Source organism: Epinephelus moara, chromosome 12 (genome assembly GCF_006386435.1).
Source record: "Epinephelus moara isolate mb chromosome 12, YSFRI_EMoa_1.0, whole genome shotgun sequence".
NCBI classification, from domain to species: Eukaryota; Metazoa; Chordata; class Actinopteri; order Perciformes; family Serranidae; genus Epinephelus; species Epinephelus moara.
The window spans coordinates 25,495,282-25,507,313 of NC_065517.1; the positions used below are offsets into that span (position 1 = coordinate 25,495,282).

Genomic DNA, 12,032 nt, shown 5'->3' on the forward strand with positions numbered 1-12,032 from the left:
AGAAAAGGGGGAGCGCACGTTTCCGAGAAGGCGTGTCCTTTTCAAAAATGCAAGAGGCGTTGCTTTGTTGCCGGCCGTTTTCGCCGGTGTGTTAAACACACTTTAGAAAGGAGTGTCCCCAGACTATCAGAAGGCGGAGATCTCTGATTGTCTGGTGGCGAGACTAGAGTACATCACGTGTAGCTTTTTTTTATTTACTACTCTTAACAAGACATAGCATAATCGTGTGGAAATTTAGTGATCATCTCACATTTCACACAGATCACAGCAGAAACTATTTTCTGTTTCAGAACTGAGAACACTACAATAGGATAAAGCTCATTTGGGTATAAAAAAACGGGGGGAAACAACAATTCTACAGATCCACAAAATCAGGCTCCCATTCACTGTCTACAGAGCAGCTCAAGACATTATACCATGACATCACAAATTTGAGATTTCTCTGGTTTCTGGCTTTGAGAGAATAGCTTATGTTCACTAATATTGTTTGAACTTTTCTAGGACATGGATAAAACATTGGACTACATAATTTAGGTGGTGTTTGATACAATAAAAAATAAATAAGTTATATCAGGGTTCCTACAGCTTAAGGCAAGTTAAATTTAATACTTTAAGACTTTGTTAATGCCACTTGAAATGAAATTTAAAACCAACGACTGAATCAGCACAAATGAAAAAACTATCTCATCTGATTTGTGTGATTTAGGGCTGTCAAAAAAAAATTCGAAGTTCGAAATATATTAGAATTTGTACATTAATAATTAATTAATACTATCAATAATGTTGTATATCACGGCGAATCCCGTTCGGGCGGAGATGGCTCGCGTACAAGCCGGGCCAGAGAGGGACGCAGCGAGGGAGGGAGACGTGCCGACGGAGGAGCCCGCTGCGCCAACACCACCCACTGCGCTGTCCGCGATGTGTGACCTGTTCAGGGAGACATACAGAGAGAGTGTTGCACCTGCTGCCTCCCTGCCTACCCTTTTTGAATTAGAGATGAAACGTTACCAGAATGAGACACCACTACGAGCCGACCAGGATCCATTCTTGTGGTGCACGCACTATAGTATCCAAACATTGCTCAGATAGCAAGGCAGAAGTTGGTCATACCTGGCACTTCAGTGAGTGTCACGTTCATATTGCGCCAGCAATAAGCATCTTATTTTTTGTGTTTTTTTGTAAATAAATAAATAAATAAATAAATAATAATAATTAATTCGAAAATATTCAAAATCAATTTCATGGTGCTTTTGACAGCCCTAGTGTGATTGGTGTTTTGTCACGGTGTTCAGACACCACAGTACCTGTACTTTTAGCGTAGGCGTGCACCCGAACATTGTCCAGAGATTTGGTGCTGCTGTCCTGGTTGTGATATCGGAGATGGGGGTGGAGGCGCGGTCGAGACGAGAGTAGAACAGAACCGTGAAATACCTGGCGTTTGTTGACATCTTGATTTTGAGGCTTTGTGTTTCGCACTGTGCATGTGGGACTGCACTGCCTTGATTCTCATCGTGCCGATTTTGAAACATTTCTTGAACAAAATACACCGTGCCTCGTATAAATTGCCTGGTACCGGTTTCAGCAATCCAGAAAAATCTTTGTTGGACAGCCAATTTTCATTAAATTTAAACTTTCCCATGTGGTCCGACTGCTACATGAATGACGTGCATCTGCTCTGAGAGTCACGGCCGCAAACACATCACTGTTTTGTTGGTTCCGCTCTCGTGATTGCGTGACCTTACTGCTATTCGGCAAATTATTTTAAAAAAAATAAATGTTACCTGTTATTTTTAGATTTGAGACTAATTGCAATCATAAAATCCTACTTACCATGTATTAACATTTTTAAGACTTTTGAAAGATTGATTTAAGACATTTTAATGCCAATTAAGGCCTTATTTTTAGATTAATGAATTCAATGCCTTTTAAGACTTTTTAAGGATCCGCGGGAACCCTGTATATGAACAGCATACAAAAACTACAAATAAAATTTAAAAGTTACACATAAACAAATCAGTAAACTAAATATAATATGGAGTCAGTAGTACAAAACTGCATTATCAGTGGCGTCAAATTTTTCTATATAGGATAAAAATGTTTAAGTTTAAGTTAAGTTTAAGTTTATTTACTTTATTAATCCCCCTGAGGGGAAATTCAATGTTTTGCCATTTAGCATAACATTTCTGAACACACCTTCTTGTAGAACAGCACATTTTCACTAATGTTAAATTATGTATAATGTCTTTAGTCTATAGCTTAAAGAGGAGATAAAACACCAAACAATATGTGGTTACTTAGTGGACTGTGGTTACTTGGATTTTAACCTTAGGGAAGACATGATCCTGCAATTATACTTAGCACTCACCTCAACTGGCTAGAAAACGGGATAGCATTTCACTTTTTTGCAGCCATCTTTTAACGAGCTAGATGGTTACGTCCCAAGATCGGGAATGAACAGGAATGAATGCAGCCTAACTGACCATGAGCAAAGGGGAACACACAGGTATATATACGCACAAAACTAACCAAAAGAACGAGATACAGTTGGAATACATGGATATGGGCCAAAGGAGGGAAATGGGGATTGGCTTGCAACAAGGGTGTGGTTGGCAAGATTGAGTGGAGCAAACAAGACTAAAACAGAACAGGTGTGAAGGGAGACTTTGGGAACAAGGAAGGACCAATGAGACTGAAGGAAGACAGGTGTGATAGAAATAGTGGGAAAACACACAAAGACAGGAAGCAAAACCAGACGTGACACATGAGAAGACAATCTACACAAAGCATCGGCAGTCATTTTTTTAACTTTATCTATGGTTCTTTGTTTCTCATCAAAACAGTAAAATGAGAAATGTGCTCTGCACTCTGTTTAACTGTATCCAACATGGCCGCTGGGTCACAAACTTACTCAGTTTGCAGCTAAACAGTACACTGAAATATGTTTCAGAAAACATTTGAGGTGAGAAATTGGCAATGCACTAACAAAGTCTTGATTCATATGTGATCAGCACTGCCTGGTTTGACAGTTTGACCACAGTTCATGAGCAGTGATTGACACGATTAGAAGCTGTGTTACAGACTTGTCAGCTCTGATTGGTTGTTTTTGTTCACTTCAAGGCAATACAGTAGGCAGATGAGTGTTTTTTTTCAATGATTATCTGTCTCATTTAGTGCTGTGTGAATATAGTGACAGTTTCAGCAAATACGAAAAAAGGTTATTTTGTAAAAAGTTAACAACTGTAGTTTTATCAATAAATGTAATATACGGTGCTGCTAGATCTCCCTGCTAACTGCCAACAAATATGGATTTAAGCTGAATTTTCATTTCATTTTTCATTTCATTATTAATCAATCAATGTATTTGTCACATGAAATCATGTAAATTACCATTTTAGTAAAATCCTGCCAGTTCCTTCAATTTCTGAATTTAAAAAAGTACTGTAATAGTTTATATAAGATTCATATACGACAGTCAAAGGCATGTTAATTTAAAAAAAATTTACATTACTCTTTTTTCAATAAATTTTGAATTTTGGATTCAACAACACTCTACAAATGTTTGGGTCACATAAGCTGGAAACAATCCCACCATTGGAATCCAATTCTACAAATAGTATAATACTTTTCATATTATTGTAGTCTAATATTTATCTACAACTGTGCAGAAGTACGGGTTTAACAGAATAAAGAGACAAAAAAAAATAGCAAAGCATTTATATGTTGATTCTGAATTTGAATATCACCATGAATGAAGCTTTGAAGCTTCAAATTATTCGGTACAGCCCTACCATATTGTATTTCTTTGTTTATGTTTATATTTATCCTTAAATCAAGACAGGCATCTACATCGTAAAAACCAGTTCATCTCTGGGGAAACTTCTGCTGGTCAAGATGGAGAAAGACCCTTTTTTGATTCTCCTAGAAGATGAGTGGTTCTTCTCCAAAGTAGTGGTGACGACTCCAGAAGGAGAAGCCATTCTTTTCCCCTGTTACAGATGGATGTGCAAGGGAGAACTGGTGGAGCTGAGGGGAGGGAAAGGTCTGCCTCAAAGCCCCCAAATAATTGATATGTACATCATTAAAATGAAGATTTATGGATATCACTCATTGATATAATTTCTTTGCACACTGTTTACTGACATTTTTGTAAGTTTCGTGATTTTTCCGTCTGTTATGTCCTTTTGACGCCTCAGCCATGAAGGGTTATGAGGAGGACCATCCCCTGTTGATTGACCACCGGAAAAAAGAGCTGATACATAAAAAGAGCTTGTACCAGTAAGTTTTAACGTGTGTAGTACAGCACGTACATAGAACTGCTGTTAAGATCTCAGAAATTTATCTGGAGAAATTGTCAATGTGCATTTTGGTAAAAAAAAATTTTTATTATTTTTTTAGATGGAAGATTTTGGATGAAAGACTACCCCACGTGATCCATTTTGATGATCCGTCTGAGCTCCCAGCAAATGAAATCGGCTACTCTAAATCCAAATCAACTGAACTATATAATACGAAATTAATGATGTGGGTCTATATATAGATCTATCTATCTATCTATCTATCTATCTAGATAGATAGATAGATAAATAGATAGATATATGATGGAGCCACATTTTCTATGCACAAAGTACATTTTAGGTATTAAGTATTGTATTGAATTATTATTAGTGTGTATTATTAAGTGTGTTGTTTAATCCTGTGTCATGTTTAACCCTTTTTTTCTTACTTCAGTGGTCTTGAACTGAAGTTGAAGGGGATGGTTGGATCTACTGAAAAATGGAAAAACTTTGAAGACATGAAAAAAATCCTCTGGCGCAAAAAGACGACAATGTCAGGTAGATTGTTTTCCTATTTTCCAGTTCTGCTGCATAAATTATCACAACAATGTCACTGTCATGGTTTCATATGAACACATAGATATAGATGTTCCTCTTGGGTAAAATAATTCATTTTTACATAAAGTAAAAACCTTTCAGTGACCAACAAATAATACTGTTTTGGGTAAAATGCCCATGACCATCATGTTGTACTTCAACACCAAAGACAGAACAACAATTTAGATATTGTATTTTCTATTTGCTGTTCTTCCAGAGTACGTTGCAGAGCACTGGAAGGAAGACGACTTTTATGGATCCCAGTTTCTGAACGGAGTCAACCCCAATGTGATCAAGCGCTGCTCAGAGCTTCCCCCAAACTTTCCAGTCACAGAGGAGATGGTGAAGCCATTCCTGGCAGAGGGAACCTCTCTGCAGAAGGAAATGGAGGTATGAAAGAAGAGTGGCTTTAAATAGCTCATAATCTTTGCTTTGAGATGACTTGTGCATTTAAGGAGAGTACTTAAATCACAATGGAAAGTCCCTGCATCCAATTGCCTAGATTTATTACAAATCTGTGATACTTCTTGATGTCTTCAACATTTCCTTCTTGGGTCTTTTCTTGCCATACAGAAAGGCAACATATTCCTCTGTGACCAGAAGAAGATGGATGGAATACCCCCGAGAGCCAAGAATGGTGAACCTCTGCATGTGACACCTGGTCTCTGTTTGTTGTACTTAAACCAAGAAGACAAACTGATGCCAATAGCAATACAGGTATTTAAATGACAAATAAATCAATGACATTATCTATACTGTATAAAACTAAGTAAAGTCACTGGTCTAGTCATATAATCATATTACATTTCACCATACATTAGTGTGTTGTCAGAGGGAAGGCGAACTGCACTAATGTAACACATACAAATATTACTATTCTTATTATTGTTATTATCAATATTAATTTTCTATTTGTTTATTCATTTATCATTTTACATTCCAGTTACAACAGCAACCCTCTGAGCAGAACCCCATCTTTCTGCCCAGTGACCCAGAGACTGACTGGCTGCTGGCCAAGATGTTCATCAAAAATGCAGATGTGATGGATCAAGTAGCAGTCCAGCACCTCATGAACACTCACTTTCTGGCAGAGGTCTTTACTGTTGCCACTCTCCGCAGTTTTTCTGTGATTCATCCCCTCTACAAGGTAAAATTACACAGCAGAGGTCATACTGCTATTGACCTTTTTTTCTATTACCTTGGCCAGAATCATGGATCATAAAAGAGTGACTTTTTGCAGTCAGTTGTATCTAAATAAGTCTGCCCTTGGATGCATGAAAACATTTTTTAATCCATCAGGGTGTACTCTAAAAAAAAAACCAAAAAAAAAACCAAGAAGCCCTCAAAGAAAGCCTGTTGTCAGTTTTGTTTGCTTATGGCTTCCTTTGGAAGTTGACACCACCAGAATTAACTTTTAATTTTTTCCATCCTTCTGTACAGCTGCTGTTCCCACACTTCCGGTTCACTCTGTCCGCAGGCATTTCAAGCCGCAAAACTGTTTTGTCACCAGAGGGGATTTTAAATATTGTATGGCTCTTTAAAATATACATTTCTGAATATTCAGACTATTCCACTTTTATTGCACCATTGCAAAACTTAGTTTTAACCTTTGATTTGTTTTACTATGTAGACTTTTTTCTACTTCAACAAACGTGTCTGTAGATAAATATTTGTGTATTATTGATATATTAGAGTTCACTTGACTATGACGGACTGCAGGAGCTCATGAGAAGGGCTCACTCTGAAACAACCTACAGCTCCCTCTGCCTGCCAGAGAACATCACTGCACGAGGACTGGAGTCCATACCCAACTTCTACTACAGAGATGATGGCCTGAAGCTGTGGAACATCATCAACAGGTTACCATTAAATAAATATTGCAATTTTCATGATTAATTTTACTAACAATGGCTTAGAGTCCTTATGTCTTTTCAACTCACCCTACAGAGCATGCTCACCATTATCAAGGATAAATCTTTACTGCAGCGGCCTGGGGTTTGATTCCAGCCCGCCTTAAAATGCCTGAAAATATCTTAAAAAATAAATAAATAAATATAATTAAACTGTTCTGTGTTCACCAGCTTTGTGAAGGCAGTAGTGGAGTACTATTATCCCTCAGACAGTGAGGTGCTGAAAGACACTGAGCTGCAGGAATGGATCAGTGAGATATTCACACATGGCTTCTTAGGAAACAAAGCTTCAGGTACTTAAGCCATATAAAATAAGCACAAAAAGTAAGGAAATTTGTTTTTGGTAGATTATTTCTTTATTGTAACAGTTCTTCTTGGCAATACATCTTATACCACTGGAAAGCCTGTTTATTTTCCTTTTAAATGGTGCCACATTTGTAAGGAGCATGCATTTGTGGGATGAGCAGCAGAGCTGAGTATGTGGGTTGCGCCCATGAAAAAATTGCCAAATCTTCTCTGCCAATGCCATGCTGTTGACTCTTGTTTGGTGTTGTTTGGTGGATTGGATGATTGACGTCTAAAGAAACAAGACATATTGGAAATTTAACAGTTTATTCATCTACAGTAACAAACAGGAGCGTCAGTAGCATGTGAAGAACCATACCACAACAGTCTGGCATCTCACCCTCATGCTGGTCACCAGCCTGGTCACACACTGCTGTGGGATGGCATCCCATTCTTCAACCAGCATTTGTCGCAAGTCAGCCAGCGTGGTTGTGTTGGTCACTCTGGCACCAACAGCACGCCCAAGCTGATCCCACCAGTGTTAAATGGGGTTAAAAGAATACTCCGACGATTTGGGAGTTATGCCGTCTCTCTATCATTTTCATAGTAAGACAACATGATCGATATCTTTTTTGTGTCTGTATGTCCAGTGGCTGGGTCTCAGCGGTTAGCATTGCGGCTTAGCTTAGCGAATACAGTTGAAGTCTATAGGGGGTCAGTAGCCTCCTCGTTAAAGGGAACAAATAAACGTTACAGAAACCCTGAAGCTGGCATTTCTGCACGTGCATTTAAAATAAACATGTTTAAACGTTAATTCGAAAAACGAGAGTCCTTTTTAGTCGTTTTAGAAGAAGTTTGATACACGGAACTATAGTGTGTTTACGCCCTGCGTGGAGGAATACACCGGTGAGCAACAGCTGCAGCTGGCTCTGGGACAGGTACGCTAGGTCACTCGGTAAAAGCAAACAGAGAAACGACACGGACGATATTACTCACTCGACTGAAAGCTGTCCATCAGCTCCTGCAGGCCTGGGGCGTTTTTTCCAGTTTATCTTAGGAAAAAGAAAAAATGTTTCAATCACGCCAGGATTAGTGATTGCTGCAAAGTTTTCCCTCCTTGTGATGCACTCTCTGCAGCGTTTTTCCTCCTGATGATATATCTCCCCAACGATGGTAGCACCGACTCCCATTCTGTGCAGCAAAATGATTCCACCTCCGTAGGCATAGGTTGGCAAGCCCCACAGCTACACCACCAATCCTCCCCTGATCTCCGTCTCCCCTCGGCCCCTTGCTGTTCCGCCGCTTCGGAGGATTCAGCCTCTCTTCTCGCCCGCTCAGCATCCAACACCTAGAGTTCCTCATCTGTATACTCCAGCTCAAACGGGTATGGCTCTGGATCTGTGTCCGCTACAAGAAACTCTTCAAAATCGTGTTCAAATCGTCCATTGCGGCTACTATAGCCTGGAGATTTCAAATTAACGTTTAAACATGTTTATTTTAAATGCACGTGCAGAAATACCAGCTTCAGGGTTTCTGTAACGTTTATTTGTTCACTTTAACGAGGAGGCTACTGACCCCCTATAGACTTCAACTGTATTCGCTAAGCTAAGCCGCAATGCTAACCGCTGAGACCCAGCCACTGGACATACAGACACAAAAAAGATATCGATCATGTTGTCTCACTATGAAAATGATAGAGACGGCATAACTCCCAAATCGTCGGAGTATTCTTTTAAGAGACGGCATAACTCCCAAATCGTCGGAGTATTCTTTTAACCCCATTTAACACTGGTGGGATCAGCTTGGGCGTGCTGTTGGTGCCAGAGTGACCAACACAACCACGCTGACTGACTTGCGACAAATGCTGGTTGAAGAATGGGATGCCATCCCACAGCAGTGTGTGACCAGGCTGGTGACCAGCATGAGGACGAGATGCCAGACTGTTGTGGTATGGTTCTTCACATGCTACTGACGCTCCTGTTTGTTAGATGAATAAACTGTTAAATTTCCAATATGTCTTGTTTCTTTAGACGTCAATCATCCAATCCACCAAACAAAACCAAACAAGAGTCAACAGCAAAAAAAAAAAAAAAAAAAAAAAAAGCTGTTTGGCATTGGCAGAGAAGATTTGACAAATTTTTCATGGGCGCAACCCACATACTCAGCTCTGCTGCTCATCCCACAAATGCATGTTCCTTACAAATGTGGCACCATTTAAAAGGGAAATAAACAGGCTTTCCAACAGTATAAGCTATATTGCCAAGAAGCATTGTTACAACAAAGAAATAATCTATCAAACACAAATTTCCTTAGTTTTTGTGCTTCCTATATATGTGTGTATATATATAATTTTTTCCAATGCAGATAATGAATACAGATAATTGACTTATATCATTAGCATTATTACTATTACTATTATTATTATTATTATTACGACTGTGCTGTCAACAGGGTTTCCAGCAGAGTGTCAGACTGTTGCGGAAGTGATCAAGTTCATCACCATGGTGATCTTCACAGTGACAGCTCAACATGCTGCAGTAAACAATGGGCAGGTGAGATCATAAATAGTTGGGAAAATAGAAAATGTCGTGGAGTTTAAACAAACTTGATAAATAATCAAACGATGGTGACTGATCTTCAAACGTATGGAACACGCAGCAGTTTTGGGAAGTGCTTTATCATCATTTTTCTTTCAGTAGGAGATCAGCTAAGTTTTAAACCAGGGGACATATAATACTGTATTTTTTTTAACATAGTTTTACCTTCTATGTAATTATTAATATTATATCAACTTCTATACAGTGGTCTTCCATGATACCCAGGCCCCTGACCCCACAATAATAATAGCAACAAAAAAAAACATTTGAAGATCCCATCTAGTCATCTAGATGGGATCAAAGAAGAACAACAGCATCAATCATTTGTTTTACCATTTGAAACTCAAATTCAGTTTTTTAAAAGCATCACCTCTTCCATAATTCAGTTTGACTACCACTCCTGGGTGCCCAATGGCGTACTACTGCTGAGCAAACCTCCTCCAACCACTAAGGGGCAGTCAAGCATGAAGACAATTTTGGAGACCCTCCCAGATGTTGGTGATACAGTGAAATCTGTAGCACTGGCTTGGGCCCTTACAAGGGCGTATACTGATGTGGTAAGTTTGGTGATTATGAACAAAAATCACTTTAAACCATCCCTATTTTAAAGTGCTTTAAAAAACTACCTAACAAAATACTGTGTCAAAAAGATTGTCTCTTTTGTAATTTTGGCAGGTTACCTTGGGTTCATACCCGGAGGAACGATTCAATGAGCCTGCCCCTAAGCAGATGATTGAGAAATTTCAAGCAGAGTTGTCCCACCTCAGTGAAGCAATTACATCAAGAAACTCCCAGCTTGAAGTACCCTACACGTATCTGAACCCTGCTCAGATAGAGAACAGTATAACTATTTAAGAAACTGTCAGGAAGATATTATGGATGACACAATAAGTGTCCACGCATTTCTAAAAACCTGTCTTGCTTGCTGGGAGGTGTTATACTTTGCATATGGTATATACAATAAGTGAGATGTTGCATACTGGGACAAGAGAACTATGTTTTGGTTGTGTCATGATGAATGACTGTAATAATGTGGTATGGTAACAATTTTAATATGTTGTTGTATAAATCAGGACAGGTACCAATAAAAAAAAAAAAAAACTTACCAGTTCCTGCTGGTACAGTGAAAGAGAACAAGACTAAGGGGAGGAAGGGAATAACAACTGTTATTTTAGAGGAAAGGAGAATTACATTGTACTTTTTTGTAAATGCTGGGTATCTACTGGGTACAGCTCTGGGAAACAAAACTGAACCTACAAAGTGATTATGGTAAAACATATCTCACAGTTACAATACCAAAACTGCAGAGGTATAATAAGCTCATGAAAAGGGCTTTCGCAGTTAATGAGGAACATACCAAAACTAGACACCATCTTGTGTCACTACTGCTGCAATACAGCAATCCGCGACCGTAAGCGATTGCTGGCCATGGGTGGAAAGTGGGTGGGGGGCTAATGCTACTTTCCCTACTTAACCCTTGCTTGGACCACATCCATCTTCAAACTCAGCCTTCATAAAGAGGGGAATCTAATACCCACTTCAACAGTTCTTACCCCCCTACCTCCGGCCCTTTTGCTTAGACCACACCCACACCGCAAGTGTGTTTTCTTTTCTAGGTTTGTGTGTTCAGATCCAATGTAGCACACGTAACCCCCTCCGCTGCATTGGCCCAGATCTGTTTACAGCTACCCATATGTTCGGCCCCATCTTTACCTAATCAGCACCTCTCTTGTGGTGGTGGTGATTACTGATCCTGCAAAATAGTTTGATGTTATATACTCCTGTGAGTCAGTGTTTACCAGTCAGTCACAGTGGTTTACATATGATTATCTGCAAGTCTGTTGATTAAGATTGTCTGCCTTGTTTTGCTGTTGTTGTTTTTTTTAACTCTGGGATTCTGTACTTTTGGCTTGCATAATGTGCACTGTCTATTGGACTTCCACAGTGGCTTAGTAAAAGAGTTCTTTAATTCTATTTCTGCCTCTGCCTGGTGTGTTATGCTCATGTGTCCTTAATATATAAGCAGCATGTACAGAGGTCCCCAGATCAGAGCATGTGAGCGGAGCGGGTGAAAATTTCCGCTCCTCGCTCGCAGACCTGTCACTTTGCGCCGCTCGTCCGCTCCGCTCGGTTCTGCGCATTCTTCGCTCCGCTCCGCTCCATCATAAATTTTATCCCGCTCCACTCACTCACCACTCCGTTCAAAACAACTACGTCGTACTACCCTAACCTGTAATCTTCTATTCACAAATAAAACGGGGTCTGCCCATTTTTCCGACAGCCCATTGTTCCGACCATATTAAACCCATTGTTCATGATGCCCTGTGGTTAAGGTCTTTTTAGGTTTAGGCACAAAAACCACTTGGTTA

General features: G+C 39.5%; 1 protein-coding gene across 1 annotated transcript in view; it reads left to right on the forward strand.

Moving 5' to 3' along the window:
- LOC126398434 (hydroperoxide isomerase ALOXE3-like) overlaps positions 1-10,518 on the forward strand; it is an 11,794-nt gene extending 1,276 nt beyond the window's left edge. The window contains exons 3-15 of the mRNA XM_050057772.1: positions 3,835-4,039; positions 4,194-4,275; positions 4,396-4,521; positions 4,729-4,832; positions 5,089-5,261; positions 5,445-5,588; positions 5,815-6,018; positions 6,312-6,398; positions 6,564-6,730; positions 6,953-7,074; positions 9,518-9,618; positions 10,050-10,220; positions 10,339-10,518. Coding sequence (XP_049913729.1) covers positions 3,835-4,039; positions 4,194-4,275; positions 4,396-4,521; positions 4,729-4,832; positions 5,089-5,261; positions 5,445-5,588; positions 5,815-6,018; positions 6,312-6,398; positions 6,564-6,730; positions 6,953-7,074; positions 9,518-9,618; positions 10,050-10,220; positions 10,339-10,518 — 1,866 coding nt within the window. The remainder of the gene's footprint in view (positions 1-3,834; positions 4,040-4,193; positions 4,276-4,395; positions 4,522-4,728; positions 4,833-5,088; positions 5,262-5,444; positions 5,589-5,814; positions 6,019-6,311; positions 6,399-6,563; positions 6,731-6,952; positions 7,075-9,517; positions 9,619-10,049; positions 10,221-10,338) is intronic.
- Positions 10,519-12,032: the final 1,514 nt, after the last annotated feature.